General features: G+C 32.0%; 2 protein-coding genes and 1 long non-coding RNA gene across 3 annotated transcripts; 2 read left to right on the top strand and 1 right to left on the bottom strand.

The window, feature by feature from the left end:
* Positions 1-534: 534 nt before the first annotated feature.
* Positions 535-2179, top strand: LOC129290441 (uncharacterized). Its single transcript, XR_008588382.1, has 3 exons — positions 535-772; positions 1438-1503; positions 2052-2179. It is a non-coding gene; the product is annotated as an uncharacterized LOC129290441 (long non-coding RNA).
* A 4829-nt stretch (positions 2180-7008) lies between these two features.
* Positions 7009-10192, top strand: LOC129290577 (caffeic acid 3-O-methyltransferase-like). Its single transcript, XM_054927382.1, has 4 exons — positions 7009-7524; positions 7612-7922; positions 8161-8225; positions 9635-10192. The coding sequence occupies exons 1-4, from the start codon at positions 7064-7066 to the stop codon at positions 9929-9931; spliced, it is 1134 nt and encodes a 377-aa protein (XP_054783357.1). The 5' UTR covers positions 7009-7063; the 3' UTR covers positions 9932-10192.
* A 181-nt stretch (positions 10193-10373) lies between these two features.
* Positions 10374-12390, bottom strand: LOC129290579 (protein CURVATURE THYLAKOID 1B, chloroplastic-like). The gene is made up of 6 exons (XM_054927383.1): positions 12169-12390; positions 11963-12063; positions 11727-11813; positions 11536-11598; positions 10741-10778; positions 10374-10573 (listed from the first exon to the last, which is right to left on the bottom strand). The coding sequence occupies exons 1-6, from the start codon at positions 12347-12349 to the stop codon at positions 10513-10515; spliced, it is 531 nt and encodes a 176-aa protein (XP_054783358.1). The 5' UTR covers positions 12350-12390; the 3' UTR covers positions 10374-10512.
* Between the last annotated feature and the right edge of the window lie 5040 nt (positions 12391-17430).

The raw sequence follows: 17430 nt of genomic DNA, 5'->3' as shown, positions 1-17430 counted from the left end.
TGTGTGCCTCATCACATATACACTGTTGTATGTGTGTCAAAAGTGTGTGTGTGTCAAAGTCCCACATTGACTAAAGGAAGGAATCTCCTAGTGTATATATACTAAGGAAGGAAGTGGGCTAGTAAAATGAGCTTGGAGGAAAAGTGGCCTCACGCACATGAGACAGGTCAACTCAGGGCAATCGCAGTTGAAATCAGCAGATTCGCCCCCCCTGCGCGCGAGTTCTGTAACATCCTGATTTTTATATAATAAAGAAATTGTGGAATTTAGGTTTTGAGGAAAAAAAATGATAATAATAGGAATTTATATTATTTGAGGTTATTTAGAAATAATATTATGATTAGGTATTTAATTATGAATTTAAAAATTTAAATTTTAAACCACATAAGCAATATTTAGTTAAGATATAATACATAAATAATTTTTTTTATGTGTGTGTTAAAAAAAAAAGAGAAGGTAAAAGGAACAAAAAAAAGGGGGGGTGGAAGGTTGTTGTTTCTAAGTCCCACATTGGTTAGATGAGGGAAGAGAAGAGGTGCCTTCATGTATAAAAAGGAGGGGGTGTGTGCATTAGGAAGCATGAGAGGCTAAGATGCAATTTAGAGAAAATTGCAACTTTGGGCCCAAAGGTTTGAATAATTAAATTCAAACCTATAGTTTTTTTTAATATAATTTTGGGACTCACAATCCCATTTTTATATTATTTTTCTCTCTTCCTCTCACGTTGCTCGGCGTTTTCTCGCAAGGGGGGATTATTTTCTTTTTTCTTCAGGTATGTTCTAACTTTCCTGTTTAGATTAGCATTTAAAAATTTATTTAATTACAAAATTAATTTTATAGTTATTTTCTAAATAATATTAGCTTTCTAGTGATATGATTATTTTGTAGGATAGAGTAAATATTTTGATTAGGATTTTTCTATAGGATAGTTAATCTGATGATATGATGGATTAAAAATATAGGTTAAAATTCTTAGGGATATAGTAAATATTATAGAATATTTTCTTAAGGTTGAAACTCATGTTTAAGAATTTTTGAGTTAAAATCTAGATCTATATGGTTGAATTTATGTGGAATCTGAGATGTAGGGATAAATCTATGATTATTAAATATTTATTTAAGTATGAATAGGTATTTTTGAGGTTATAGAAAGGTGATTTGAGGCTTCAGGATAATTCTAAAATTTTTAATTTATTTTTGGATGAATTTTTAGAATGTAGAAGGATGAAATTGTGATACTAGAAGTGAATTGAGGATAAAAAAAAATAGTTCATTAGGGTACGAGAATTTTAGAAAAGAATTTGGGAAGTTAAATCAGGCATAAATCTTAAATTAGTGTTAATATGGACTATAGATTTAAGACTTTCTAACTCTTTAAATTAGAGTTATTTATTTTAATATAAAATTAATATATAGTATTGTGAAATAATTATGTAGATTATATTGACAAAGATAGTGGTGAAAAAGGAGTTGTGAAGGGGAACTTGTTATTCAAGACACAAGGTAACCATTATTAATGTGTTGTGATGAGTGTGTTTGTGAATGGTTATGTGTTGTTTTGTTGTTTGGAAAAATTATGAATTATTGAAAATAAATACTGTATATACTTGTTTGAAATTATTGCCAAGTGGGTTAAAAATTTATTTTTGTTTATCATGATAAGATATTATTGTTCGGATATATTCCTGTTTGGATATTTGAATGATGCATGACTTGTCAGGGTATTTTAATGTATGGTGTTAATGGGAATTTCTGTTCGGTTAATTATTACCACGTGGTAAGCCCTCATTGGACCCAATGAGTGGCGTGTCGCTTGGTCCAACTCACCTTTGGCCGGGTGATTTGGCGTCCGAGCATGGTGGAAGGAGGATATAAGGTGCAGTCATGCAATTAAATACTTGTTCGGTTTGTTTGAAAATATTGTTCGGTTAAATGTTTTGTGTGCCCACTTGGCAATCGCATGATTAGTTACATCCGCATGCATCATTACATATTAATTTTTGGTTACTGAGACTTTTAAGTCTCATTCCCCGTGGTTAATATTTTTACAGGAGCGAATCCGGCCGAGAAAGCACCAGAGGTGTAATTATGGTGTATGAGACACCATCTTTTACGTTGCCTCTTATTTTGGATTATACAATGTATCTTGTGCCAACTTAGGACATATCTTGTCTATGGAGCATGTAAACTCTAATCCTTTTTATTAAATGCATTTATATGTCCAAGAGGATTATGTCTGTCCCTTTTGATTCATGACCTAATTTAAATAACATGCTATGAGGATCATGTCTGTCCCTCATGGTTCTAATTGCTTTTTGAGATATTTTAAGACCTGTGGTATATTGTCTTGGATGTATCATGGTAGAAATTTTTCTACCATGATAAGGGTATGATAAGGGTTCAAAAAAAAATGATTTCTTGAATTAATAACTTGTGAAAAATCGGTTTGTAAATTTGAGGGTGTTACACCGACCTCACCAGTCATTCATCAGTCATCCCCCTCTCTTTTGATAAGCATCGGTCATGCCCTCTTGATGTGCCATTCCCTTCTTCGTTCTTACCATGCCTCCATCTTCTTCTATCTCTGGTTTAATGTCTTGGTCAAATCTTTAAGCCTTCTTAAACTCCATTTCCCTGTCTTCATCTTCAAACCCAAGTCAACGGTGCCAACGGGAGTTCAAGAGTCGACCAAATTCCATCATTATTTTCCTTAGTTTGAAAGTTGGCAGATTCCATTATCATCTTGCTCAATTTGATTCAGATTAATTTGAATCATGTCTTAGAACATCAGGTGGTCTGATTTAAAAATAACCACCCTCTTGGTCAAATCTTCAAGCCTTCTTGAACTCTATTTCCTTGTCTTCATCTTCGAACCCAAGCCAACAATATTAGCGTTGGCAAGAGTTTGAGAGTTGGCCAAATTCAATCATCATCTTCCTCAATTAGAAAGCCCATATTTGATTTGAGTTTGTTATGTTTAAGAGTCCAGATCTCATGGCCGCTGAAGAACTAGGTCTACTCCATCGCTTCCAAGTCGTTAGACAACTTCCAAGTCATCTTCAAACCCAAGTTTTCTCCGTCAATTCTAAGTCATCAGATAACTTGCATTGTTTTCTTCATCAAGATTGACACCAGTGAGATGCAGACAAAGCAAGAGCGAGGAAGGTGATCGTGGGGGGGATGGGCATCTCGCTATGTAGAACATGGGCTTTCAAGCTACAAATTTTTTTTTAATTATAAGGGTGTTATAGTCTTTTAATAATGTATGTTTAATCGTAAGATAAGTATTACATGCAATTATTACTTTATACCAAACATAATTTTAAAGCATCAACCCCAATCTCAATCCCTCTAATTTCAAGTGCTTATACTAAATAGGGCCATAAAATTACCAATAATTTCTTCATCAACACTAATTTCTGGCCTCCTGGTCAAGAATTTTATTTTTAGCTTAAAACTCCTTTTCTTTATTTATAAGTTTGATTTTTTTCAAGAAAAAATCGTACTCATTGTTTTGTCATATGTATAATACTTCCTCTTATCCTTTTTACAGGGCAGAGAGAAAAGGATTTTTTTTGTTATATTTATAAGTCATATAATTAAATTTTTATCACAAATTACCTCTTTTACCCTCCATTAAATATTGAAGAGAAAAAATATATTATTAAAATATATATATATATATATATATATTTAATAGGAGCAAAGTTGATGACTTGTTAAATTTTAAAATAGAGTTAATAAATTTTAATTTTTTTTCTTGGTATTAGTGAAATATGTTAAAAATAATTTATAAATATAATTAGAAGAGTACTAGTACATACTTGATGTGTGGTTTTTCAAAAAAAAAAAATTGAACCTTTTTTTGTTTTTTGAAGCGCTGTTGGCTGGGCACTTGGGTTTTTGTGTGAAGTATTTGTTTCTTGAGGTGTTAAGGAACAGATGTTTGTCAGAGTACCGCTATAATTGTTAGGGCGCATGGTTTGTTGTTGTGCGGTGAAGTTTTGCTGGCTCAGGTAATTTGTAAAATACCACTTGATGTTGATGAGGCCAATTAGTATTTAGTTGCAGAGCGCACTTGATGAGGTATGAAATGCCACTTGCGTGTACTGAATCTCGTCATTTATATCTACGTCCACGTTGATAGAGATTTGATCCTCTTTGTGTGGTTTACCAGCAGAAGAGAAAGGGACAAAAAGATGAAGGTTCCAACTATTCATAAATACTAAATTTTGACATTTAATATTAAAATTTAATTGTTTTTTATTCCGTCACTTATCAAAACTAATTTAAATCTCCATTGTATGAAAATGTGATTGTGTATCTTAAGACTTAAATTTAATATCTTAAACTAAATTAATTTAACTCATTTAATCAGTTGAAACAAACGTTCATTGATATTAAAATTTGACTTTTAAATAAGTTTTGAAAATATTTAATATTTTTATTTAAAACCCAGTTGTAATTTCTTTTTTTAAAAAAATATTCTCGTAGGTAAGTAGAGTATTCTTTTTCTAAGTTTACCTTAGTAGCTTTTTTAAAAGAATCACGTGCCTTTTCTTTTTTGTTTTTCTTTTTTGGTTACAATTTGATCCTTCACATTCTTGCTGATTGAAAATAGTCAATTTGTAATATTCACAAGGTTGAATTGTAGCCGATGAAACAGTAAAAGGTCATTTCAAGGTCTTTTTTAAAATTTTTGGCATTTGGGTTGACCAATTTCTGTCTGCTGTTATTTTTTTAAAACAAATTGATTTCGGTGCTGTGAATATTTTCCAAGGCCCGTCACAAGGTCTGCTGGCTATAGCATTCCAGCCCATGGGCTTGTAAAGTTCAATCTCAGCAAGTGATGTTGTGTTGTGAGGCCCATTAATATGCCATAGTCCATAAATTTACTTTTTGTTTTTGTGCGACAACGATGGATGAACGTCTATTCATCGATAGGTTGGTATGGCGGCCTGGCACCCTAATATTAGGTGAATCAGGGAGAGGAAGGGCTTCATAAACCGATTGTTGATATTGAAAAATAAAAATAAAAAATTTAAAATATTAAAAAAATATAAAGATAAAAAATAAACACGAAGTATATAAATTAAAAGTTATGTTTACCCAATTATAATTAATAAGACTTTTTAATTGATAAATAAAAGTACATATAGAAAGGATGTGCATTTTTAGAGACAATTATTATAATTTTAATAGAATACTAGTTTTATAGTAATATTCTTTTGGTTCTATTTACAATAAATATAAAATATTAATTTTGATTTTATTTATAAAGTATTTCATTATTTTTTACATTCAGCTTTACGTTCTTGTCCTTGTCATGGATTAAAGATGAAAATTTATTAAATTTTAAAATAAAATTAATAAAATTTAAGATTTTTTTTTTGATAAAATATATTTTAATTGAGTTATAAAAAATTAAATAAGATAAGAGGGAGTATGTCGTTTGATGAAATAAATAACATGGGATCAAACTATGGTATGTGCACAGTAGAATAATCATTAGTCACACCGAACATGTACGACTATAGTGGCCAAGATTTCGTTAATTTGGCTACGCGTGCATCTAGAAAACGCGTTTTGCTTTTTAGCTCTTTTGGAAAGCAAGGTCAAGTGATGCCGGCCATATATATGTTCCTTTTTCCGAGAGAGTAGAAAACAACATTCCACTTACTTCTTGTATTGATTCTTAATTTGTTTTCAAGGAACAATTGAATTTGACATCGACATTTTATTACATATGTAGTCTTTTAGCAAAGTATTTCCATTATTTCGTCAAATTTAAAATGTAGTCAGAAATACAGGAATCTTTCCTTTTCAATTTTTTCTCTTATCTCTGTTACGTTTTTTTTTTTTTGTGCCGTGTACGTAATTTCCTCACAATTTCTCAAATTCTTCCTCCACTTCAGACTCTTACTGGTGAGCTCTTCATTTTTTGAATTTTGAGTAGTGTGTGAATAATTTTTGTCAGCTTTAAAATTTAACAACAACCCACTCTTGATACTAAAATTCAATGTCTAAATCTGCAGATACGGCATATTGATGATAAATTTCTTAAACTTTCTCTTTTTTTTTGTATTAATAATTGTTTTGAATTTGAACTGCTTCATGTTCCATAAGTAAAAAGAAAAACTAATTAAAGATACTGAGACATAACTAAGAAATGATAAACTAATATTAGCTGAATATATATGGAAAACTTATACAAGGAGCATTATGTACATATTTGTACAGATTAATAATTGAGGGTTACAATTTTAGGGGAAAAAACACAAAAATTGGAATATTTATTGGATCAAAACAGCGTCGACCTTTCAAAATGGGAAAAAATGAACTATTAATAAAGTCGAGAGATATGAAATGCAAATTCCATGAATGTGGAGTCAAACATAATAATAGAGTCATGCTCATTTGGTCTGAGACGTTCGGTTCAGCTTTCCCCCACTCTCTTTCTCTCCTACTCCCTAAATTAAATTGTCTTTATTTTCCGCCAAACCACCGCCGATCTTTTGCCTTTTTAATTTTTTTCATGATTATTTATTACTGTGCCCAGAGCTAAATAACTCATTTATAGACATTAAAAGTTGATTTAATTTTTTATTAAAAAATGTATATTAATTTTTCTAAAATACCCGCATGAATCATTTGCATTGGAGATTACCGCACAGAAACCTCCTCCTTTAATATGTACAATCAATATGAATGACGCACACATATATATACATATATAATTTTTCATTAAACAATATAATTTTTGAAAACAAAGTGAATTAAGGGAAGCCACCAAAAAATGAAAAGGAGAAGGGGCGAGCGTAGTGGGTGACCACATAGTGAGTGAGAGAAGGCGGCAAGGCGCAACCTACACCCACTCTCCTTACACAAAAGTAAGTACGTACTAAATTTGAAAACTCTTTATTGCTTGATTTTTTTTTTTAATTAACAAAACATCGCTATAAAATGCATGTCGTTGTCCCATCTTCTTCGTCAACCACCCAAACATACTCTGTATGATCACTGTTTCTCTTCTCTTTCCATTACTTTGAAAGCAAAATCCCAAATGGCTCCTCCCTTGAAGTCCGATTCCATCCTTACCAATGGCGAGTCCAACCATCTCAAGCAACCACACGCAGGGTACGTGCAAGAGGATGAAGAAAGCTTTGTCTCCGCCATGCAACTCGTGACTTCCTCTGTTCTCTCCATGTCCCTGCAAGCAGCCTTTGAGCTCGGCGTCTTTGACGCCATCGCCGGAGCCGGTGAGGACGCAAAGCTCTCCGTAAAGGACATCGCCGCTGTGGTATCCTGCACGAACCCAGAAGCCCCATCGATGCTTGATCGTCTCCTCAGTCTCCTGGCCAGCCACTCCGTGCTTCATTGCTCCATCGCCGACAATCAACAAGGAACAAAACAGAGGATTTACAGTCTTTCCCCTGTTTCTAAATACTTCGTGTCAGATGCTAATGGTGTCTCTCTAAGACATCTTATGTCCTTGGTCCAAGACAAAGTCTTCCTTGAAAGCTGGTAATTAATAAGGTTTTGATCTTTGATATCATTATGAATTATAATTAGTGGGTGATTAAGAGAATAATGATGAGATTAAAATGACAGGAGGGAGCTGAAGGGAGCGATTAAGGAAGGAGGGATAGCATTCAACAGGGTGTATGGGATGCATGCTTTTGAGTATCCGAGTAAGGATGCTAGGTTCAACGATGCTTTCAACAAGGGAATGCATGATTCGACCATCCTGATAATGAGCAACATTCTTAAATTCTACGATGGATTTGAAGGACTCGACACGGTCGTAGATGTTGGAGGTGGTCTTGGGATCAACCTGAGTTTGATCACTTCCAAGTACCCTCATATTCAGGGCATCAATTTTGATCTGCCTCATGTCGTCCAGAATGCCCCCACCTACCCTCGTATGTTATAATTTGTTAACTATCTTTTAAAGTATGTTACGAGTTAAAAAAGAAAAGAAGATTAATTTTAAAAGACCAACCGGTTGCTTGTTAGAAAGGAAGCTTTTCATGCTTATAAAACTCCACTTATTTTGTGAGGCTCTAATATAAAACTCGTATGTTTATTTTGTGAGGCTCTAATATAAAACTCGTATGTTTTCCTTTATTTTTGATTAATATGTTTCGAATGTTGTTCTAGGTGTGGAACATGTAGGGGGAGATATGTTTGAGAGTGTTCCTCAAGGACATGCCATTTTTATGAAGGTGAGTTCGAGCTTTTCTCAAGGAACTATCATTCCAAGTGAATTCTCGTCTTCATGCTTCAGATATCAGACTTGGACAACAAAACCATCTTTGCTTCTTTCACAAATAACTTTAGAAAATTAAAAATCAAGCCATAACTTCAGCTCACACACCTTAAATGTGGATTAAAATCCCCTTTTTCTAACTCTTGTCGGAAAGAAATTTAGAAAATTTTAAACTAAATAGTTGTGAAGAGATTTTATACATAATTGTTATCATTTTAATATTATTTTTTGTAAATTTTATTTTAATTATATTTTCTCAATTAGCAGCTAAATTATCATTTTATGAAATGTAATAAAAAAAATAACACAAAAATTAGAATATGTTCATCTTTAAATGATGGTGATTTTGCTGAAAAACAAATTATCTATTTTTTTTTTGTTTGATGCCAAAATATCTAAATTTGATTTGATGGGTACTTTAACGTGAGCAGATAACTTGCAACCCGTTGAACCCACTTACGTCAAGACTAAATGGGCGGGCTAAAACCTACTCATTAATTAAAAAAAAAAAAGACGTAGGATGATTTTACTGGCCAGCCTGTTTTTAATGTAAACAGATAGGATGGGTTACAAGTTACCCCTCGAGCCACCCATCCTAGCCCATTCTCTCTCATACACTGCGTATCACTGCTCTATTAAAAAATCATCTCTCGCTTCAAGTCCTGACCTGATTATTGATAACTCTCATTTCTCAACCTCGTCACTCACTCATTCACTTTGTATCTCTGCTTCTGCTTCTTCAATCCTCAATGAAAACCCTCGTCGCCTCTTGTCTCGTGAGTGGAAGTTGTTGTCGCTGTTTCTTATTCACTCACACATGACCTCCGACTCACTTCCCATGTTGACTCATCATCATTACAGGTTCGTGCACGGCCCATCGTTGCCTCTGAATCGCTTATTCACCTCCCCTCTTCTCTTTTCATCTCATCTTAAGCTTGTAGATCTGATTTGCTTTAGATCTGGTGCTCGTTACTAGTGGTCGGATGCCATTTGTTCTAATGATATAGGGTTTGATTTAATGTTGATGGATGAAATTGATAGATTTGGAGGGCTTGATTTAATTCCCCATTTACCACAGTTTTTTCGGTTGTAAATGTACAATATATGTTTTGATGGGAGTGAAGACGACGATTATTTTCACTACAAGTTATTCACAATAATTTTTTTTAATGGATTTCTCATTAGATGAAAATAAAGTATTTTGAATTTCCCCTCTAGTGCCAACTTAACGTGAATGGTGAGAGATGATGAAAGAGATAATAAGTCATGTCCCATAAGGTTTTGTGCACACTGCACACCTTCATTTGATAGACGCATTATAAAGAATTTTAAGCCTGACTGATTTGTTGGCAAACACCATTGTAGTGGATACTGCATGATTGGAGCGATGAACATTGCGCGAAGCTGTTGAAGACTTGCTACAAGGCCATTCCAGAAGATGGGAAAGTGATTATTGTGGACGCGATTCTACCATATGAACCAAACACTAGCATTGCTGTCAAAACTGCTCTTCAAGGCGACGTCCTCATGATGACCCAAAATCCTGGAGGCAAAGAACGAACCCAACACGAGTTCCTGCACTTGGCTGCCAAATCCGGGTTTGCTGGGATCCGATTTGTCTGTCGGGTTTGCGGCTTTTGGGTCATGGAACTCCGCAAGTAAATAACATGTTGCTCGAGAAAATAATGTATCCATTCAACGTACTGTCACTTCTCTTATTACTTACATGTAAGGCTTCTTCTTCTTCTTCTTCTTCTTCTTCTTTTTTGGGTGCTATTGCGTTAGTGGAAAATGAAGCCAAAATGTTGAAAGGCGTTAGGTTAATGGTTTACCTTTTGAATTTTCTTCCGACTGAGCAGTGTGTTTCATGAATTACTACTTGTTGCTCCAAGAAGTCAATAAATTAATTATACGTGTCTTCAATTTAAATTATTCAAAAAATTCATCATTTTCATTTTCATTAATGAGACAAAAAATGAATGAATCTTTATTTCAATCAACAATGATGTTTTAGTCTGTATTTTTTATTTTTAGATATAATTATTATAATTAATCAATTTTTTTTACAGTTATTTTCTTTTATGAATGAAATCGGAGGGGGTACCAAAAAAAAAAAAGCTGCAGTTATTTTTATTATACAAATTACATTACAGAAACCTAATTATGATGACAAAATGAAGCACATGGTTATGCATTGATCTCAACAAGTTAACCACGTTAATTTTAGTGGAATACTTACACGTCTAGCTGCTGCTCCCAATTATTTCATAATACGTTTCTTTTATCTTTTGTAGCAAAGCTTCCCTGCAATACCATGTACTCAACAGGTTTAATTAGTGGCATAACTAATATAATAATATTCAAATATGGTAACATGCTTTTAAACGTTGATATATTAATGAAAATTTCATGTGCATTTTGATTGAACCACAATGTGATGGATTATTGATCAAGATATAACTCGTGATTACCTGTCTGGCTTGTAAATTAGGTTCTTATAGGCAAACCACTGTAATCGGTACAGATAGGAAAGCTGAAGTTAGATTTCAAGAGACAAAATTACAATAACTTGTATAGAAAAAAAAAAATCTATGGAATAATTTTATCGATCAAAGAAAAAAAAAGGAAATAAACGTGTGGCCTTTTTTTTTATTTTCTTGTAATTTATCTCGTGTTTTAGTTACATTTTTTAAATCTAGTTTAATTTGATTTCAATTTTCTAGTCTCTACCAGGTTTCATTATATTTGCATATATATATATATATATATATTTTTAAATTGTATTCATCTCTAATTTATTCTCCTGACTTTATCTCAAGTTTTTCCCTGATACCTAGCTACTTTTTTTTTTTTGAATTTGTTTTGGATTGAGCTTAATATTTTTTTAAAAAAAAACTTGTCTATTTTTTCTCCTTTCATTTTTTGTTATATTTTCATTTGTATATGGGCAAGTGACTTGGAACAAGAATTATTTAAAGTTTTGATTCCACATGTCTCATTCTTCCATAAACTACATTAATTATTACACAATATAAACGTATTTTTTTTCATTTTTTTCTTTCTTTGGTGCTTCTCTGCCTAGCTATATATTTGTTGTCCAGTAATCATGTCTCTTAACTTATACGAAATCTAAATGTTTAAAATCTTTTCAATTTGGTGGTGTCAGGTAAAAATATATCGGACTATCTTTTTAAATTTTCTGAGCAATTTTTTTTTTTTAAAAAGTACAATCTTTCAAAAACCGACATATTATTGATCTTTCCTACCCCAGTGTAGCCGATGCCAGCGATCTCAAGAACCCCAGGAATCAAAGGAAGCCTGTCAATTGCCTGCAATTATATTCAAGTGAAAGAATTTGTGCCCAGTTACTACTAATAAAAGCTAATTAATAAGTTATATAATTAGTTTGATGATAACTTTATATCAAATATAACAGCCATGAGTAGAGCGAACCTACTGAGATCACACCAGTTGAGCCCCACAGTACAACCACAACAGCCACACCCAGCGTACTCACTGCATATTTATCTTCGATCTTCTCCCACTATTCATTCATCATTGACTAACTCAAATATATCACATTATGTATGTTAGGAAGGGGACGGAAAGAATACAAATACATCATGTCTTGACTCAAAATCCACATGCATGTACCACGTCACTTCAAATTTCACATTAATGTCAAACTCTTACAGTTTCTTGAACCGTCTTCAAAAATTCTGGCGGCTCAGTCGTGGCCACGTCGGAAGCCTCTCCCGTGGCCGTCGCCATAACATTCCGAGCAAGTTTGTGACCTGTAATCATCATCAAGGATCAGAAACACTATGTTTCATCAGTTCAAATTCTTGATCAGTGTCACGTAAATAGAAGTGTTGTGGGGTCGATGGAGTTATAATTACGGTAAGCAGTGGGCTTCCATGAACGGTTCTGATGAGAAGGAAGTGAGCTTGGAGGAGAAGGAGGAGCGGGGAGGCTCACGCATTGTGGAGAAGAAGGAGCTGAGCGTCTGGGAGTTTTGAGATCAACAATGGTGGTCGAAGAAGATAATAAAGCGAGACTGGGTGAGGAGGTTGAAGCCATTATTGCTGAGGTTATGATTTTACAGTGATGTACTAGCTAGGACACGACTATTTATGGCAGCTTTTCAGTTTTGGATTTTTTGATCATTATATTGATGATATAGTTCATGTGTCTCTTAATTTTTCAGGGTTTATTATTATTAGGTGGAAGTGGGGTGTGAATGGGATAATTTGAAAATTGGAATTTGGAGATTACAGCCACTCATTTCTGAGCTGACAAGGGCACAAAGCTACGCGACAAGGCTTACATGGTATCTTCTTGGATAAAATGTGCAGCTTTCATCACCATATAAAATAGGAACCATAACAGTTAAGTCTCAAAATATTAAATTAATGACAGTAAAATCTCTAACAATTTTTTTAAAAAATTAAGTTGAAAATATCTATCTAAAAAATTATAAATTCAAAAATTTTAATTATAAATAAGTATTTAAATATTAAATGTAACTCTTAAATTATAAAAATAATTTTTGTTTGTAACTATTTAAATTAATATTTATAATGTATTTAAAAAAAATTGTTGGGAACTTGACTATCATTCTCCCTATAAAATACACGCTCTTTTCCCAGAATCACCTTAACATATGTGCATATAATCTTTTCCAATCTTTTTATTTTTGGGATTGACATAAAATTATTGATTGCCCATAAGTATGTTTCTAATTGGAAGCAATTATATTTGAGACATATTCAAATATTAAATATGTGCACCTCTTTTAGTGAGAATTCAAATCTTAATTCATCATGTTGTGAGAGACTAACACCGTTGCTAGGCTCAACCCCCTATTGATTGGATTAACATAAATTAAAATTAGTGTGAGATATTGGATTAGTAGGACTCACCAAGCCAAAAAAACATTTACAGATATTTTAGATCTTTCACTAGCAAAGTTTTTTAATTGATGTCAAAATTCGATCCCAAAATCTTCTAGAGAATATCACATTTTCTAACACTCCGTCTTGGTTTTCATCATGGCAATATGAGGTAAAAGGTGACGTAATATGTAAAATTAAATGAAGAAAGAAACAATGATTTTATAAAGGAACAGTATGTTTTAATTGTGTCTTTAGATTTTAATAAAGATATTGAAAATGTATATATTTAAAACAAAAAAATTTACAATGTGGATAAAAAGCATTAAAAAAATACTCTTCTGGTCCTATTTATAGGGCAAAAAAAGAATGTTTATTTTAGTCATATTTATAAGGCACATCAATCATTATTATATTTATCTTTATCTTTGCCCTATTAAATGCAAGAAAATTTATTAAACATTAGAGGATTTTATTTTAAAGTAGGTATATTTAATAAGGATAAAGTTAAAAACTTGTTAAATTTTTAGACAGAGTTAATGAGGTTTAATATTTTTCTTGATTCCAGTGAAAATGCTAGAAATGATTTATAAATAGAATCAAAGGGAGTATCCATTAATGGATAAATGGATGATTTTTAGATAACATATATATGTTTTTTTTAACCAGTATAACATATATATGTTTGAAGAGAAATATTTTAATCTGACATATGTGACCTAATGATCAACTATTGAATAGATATAGGTAAAATCTTAAAACTAAAAGGGAGGTGTGTGTTTTATAATTATTGATTATAGAAGAGGTTCATATAAATTTTAAAAAGAGGAGAGTGGTGTCTATGATTGAAGTAAAACAGAGGAGAGATGTGAATGTATTTTACTCTTCAAAAAATATTGAGAATGTATAAACTAACATAACTTCGTATGTTTTGCCCCAGAAGAAACCATGTTTTTTGGGGGGTGGGGCGAGAGGGGGAGATTGTTTTAAACAGGTTAATGATAAATAATAACAGGTTGACGTTACTGTTTTTGTAGCGGAACGTTTTGGTGATCTCACAACCAGAAGATGACAAATAATTTAAGATATATATGAATCTGAAGCATAACATTAACCAACAAATTTGAAGTCATAAGGGTTGGGATGAGGATAATCCATTGAGTCATGAAGATGACATTAGTACGGAAGTCTTTGGGCCAAGACAATTGGATGACAGTTTTTTCCGCCCAAACAACAAGCCCATGGCAAGATGAAAGATGACAAACTAAAATAACCAAATAAAGGCTCAAATTTTGACCTTCGCTTCACATACAACTTTTTTACCCCGGTTGAATTTAAGTGATTTTAATATTTATATTATATTATATTATATTTTAAAGCTGGTCGTGTTGTTGGTGTTGGGGGGATCCTGTAGAGAAAGTTAGGAATTAGGATAAAGAGGAGAGTGATTTAAAAAATAAATAAAAGTAGAGCAAATTATATTTTAAATAAAGGTGTATTTTTATTTTTGAAGTATTTTTGGAAAAACACCCAACATCACATTTTTGTTAAAATAATTTTGTCCCGAAAGTTATTAAAAATGAAGCATTTTTGCCCATTCCATCAAATTTTCTAACAGTTAATATTTGAAGTCAGTGTTAAAATTTTAATGAAAAGGGTAAAAATGCTCCATTTTAATAATTTTAAAGGTAAAATTGTTTAAATAAAAATATTACAGTGTTGGGTACTTCTCAAAAAATACTTTAAAGATAAAAATGCATCTTAATTCTTATATTTTTGTGCATGTATGACGCACTAAGCTAGAATATGTTTCACTTTTTATGTCCCTGGCTTTGGTACGCTTCAGCAAGAAAGCATTTATCTTTCGTGTAAATGGGCAAGGATATTCAGATTCAAAATGTTATATTTGAAGTAAATACTACTTATCTTTATATATATATATATTCAAAAAGGGAAGGAAGAAGCAGCAGTCTATTAAAAAAACGACTAAGGAAATGATAATAAGTAATAACAAGTACTCTCTTTTATTTCTATTATAGGGCATATTTTGGAGGTAATTTAATCATTTTTTAATGAATTATTAATTATGTATAGGTACTTGTCAAAATCCAAATGCAAGCTTATTTATGCATCCATAAAACCTTAAGGGTGATTAGGCTTTTTCAACAAAAAATTTATTTTCAGATCGGCATTTGAGAGTGTAGTCAAATTTTAGATTTTTGAGATTCTCCTTGATGTAAAAAATTCTTCAGAAATGTTTAGATGATATTTTTCTGAAAATTAAATATCAGCCATGCATGTTGAGGAGGAGAGAAAATTCAGAAGGAAAAACCGAAAAAGAGAGTTGGGTCAATCGCCTGATGATTTCGAGTCTTTTCTCCCTCCAACCATCAAGATTCCATTCGGAATATTCAGCCGGAAAACGTCACTGGAAAAAAGAAAAAAAAATCATTGAATAATTTATGAATCGTTTTGATTTCACATCAAATTATCAGAACTGGGTTTCAGAAACCTGTCATCTGAATCCTATATCTACATGACGATACATGCGTTATTTATTTATTTATTTTAATCCTTTGCGTGCCCTTGCCCAAACTTGTTATGGATTTGTCCTAATCTTGCAAAGACTTGTTACACAGTACTTGTTTGAGATTGGCAACACTTGTCTTGACATTACTAACATGCGCCACAAGCTTGTCAGGGATTTGTCAACACTTATTATAAGCATCAATCCAGCAAATTGCAAGGAAAAAACTTTTCTGGGCATGATACCCAACTTAACCTGTCCATTTTAAGATCATGATTAGAATTTCTATTTTTATATAAAAATTCATTACTTCTCAAAAATATAATCATGTCATAAAAAAATAAAAATATAGAAGAAAAGATAAATATTAGAAGGAAAGAATATTTAGAAAGTGATAGAAGAGATAATTTTCATTTCAGTGTGTTGAATATAATTGAGGTACCTCATATTTATCGGCACAAATGTAAACAAGGAACATGTGATTTGTAAATTACTAGTTCACAATAACATGCGATTCAATTGTACCAATATGTATACAGTACAATCCATAAGAGAATGTGTGTAATCTTTTCAATACACATTCTTCATTTCAGATACTTCTCATGATATAAAGATATTCAATATCCTTATCATTCACCATCTCAATGTGATATCTATCTTTTTGAATGTCTTGAAAGCTTAATAATAAATTCTCATGAGATTTAGAGAAATATAATGCATTATTAATATGTAAATTCATTTCTTTTGATAATATCATACTAGCTCTTGTAGAGTTTTCAGTTAATTTTGTACTACCAGATACAGTACTAATATAAGATTCTTTCATTACTAAATTTGAAAAATATCTCATATAATTGAGAATTATATGTATCATAGCACTATCCACGAGGCATATATTTGCATAGTTAGTATTGGTGCCGACCATAAAAATAACCAATTCAATGATGTTAGAAGTAGAACAATCATACTCACAATGGTGTTATAAATTAAAGAAAGATATAGAACAAGAGAAAAGAATATTCAAAGAGTGAAAGAAAAGATAATTCTCATTTCAATGTATTGAATATAATTGAGGCACATTTTATTTATAAGCATAGATGTAACCGACTAAAATAAATAAAATACATAAAATATTAATAACTGAAAAATATTGGAGTAACCAAAGGATACCAGAATGACTGAAAAATAAGAACATCCACATAATATTTTAAATATTCATAAAAGATCAAATATAATTAATTTTAAAATAATGGAGATTATTTAGTACTTTTACAACTTAACGTCATTTAAAACAAGGATCAAAATCGGCCAAAGTCTCTTCTCTGAATTTCGCTGAACTGGAGAACATTACAGCCGTAAATTAAATCAAGCGTGAGGAAACATTGTGCTTTAGAGTTTTTTTATTTAATCCCTGACATGTCCTTTGCTGTAAGCATTTTTAGAAGGACTGCTCATTGTGTTGACTGTGATAGCACACTTGAACGGCTCTCTGCCTCTGCCGCCCTTCTCATCCTAATATGCTTGTCTGGTGAATTATTCAAAATTTGTTGGGGCAGAATCTATAATAATAATAATGACTTCCACATGGTTTGATTTATTTTATTTGCCTCTTGATGGTGGGAGGATACAGATTTCTGCATATATATATATATATATATAAGATTTTGATATGAATTTTAGAGTTGGTCAATGCGTAACACTCCACTTAGTGTTGGATAATTGAATCATTTTCATTCTAAATC

The sequence above is a fragment of the Prosopis cineraria genome, unplaced genomic scaffold (genome assembly GCF_029017545.1).
Source record: "Prosopis cineraria cultivar Desert tree isolate PC_DT_omini unplaced genomic scaffold, ASM2901754v1 PC13, whole genome shotgun sequence".
Lineage (NCBI taxonomy): Eukaryota > Viridiplantae > Streptophyta > Magnoliopsida > Fabales > Fabaceae > Prosopis > Prosopis cineraria.
Note: the sequence above shows the minus strand (reverse complement) of the source record. Positions and strands in the feature narration are given on the sequence as shown.

What these genes read in the sequence shown, in the direction of transcription:
- LOC129290577 (XM_054927382.1), top strand. Translation starts at nt 7,064, where the DNA reads ATGGCTCCTCCCTTGAAGTCCGATTCCATCCTTACCAATGGCGAGTCC. An exon ending in GAATGCCCCCACCTACCCTC is followed by an intron (nt 7,923 to 8,160) that starts GTATGTTATAAT and finishes ATGTTGTTCTAG; the next exon opens with GTGTGGAACATGTAGGGGGA. An exon ending in GACATGCCATTTTTATGAAG is followed by an intron (nt 8,226 to 9,634) that starts GTGAGTTCGAGC and finishes ACACCATTGTAG; the next exon opens with TGGATACTGCATGATTGGAG.
- LOC129290579 (XM_054927383.1), bottom strand. Translation starts at nt 12,349, where the DNA reads ATGGCTTCAACCTCCTCACCCAGTCTCGCTTTATTATCTTCTTCGACC. An exon ending in TGAAGACGGTTCAAGAAACT is followed by an intron (nt 11,814 to 11,962) that starts GTAAGAGTTTGA and finishes ATGAATGAATAG; the next exon opens with TGGGAGAAGATCGAAGATAA. An exon ending in GCTCAACTGGTGTGATCTCA is followed by an intron (nt 11,599 to 11,726) that starts GTAGGTTCGCTC and finishes ATATAATTGCAG; the next exon opens with GCAATTGACAGGCTTCCTTT.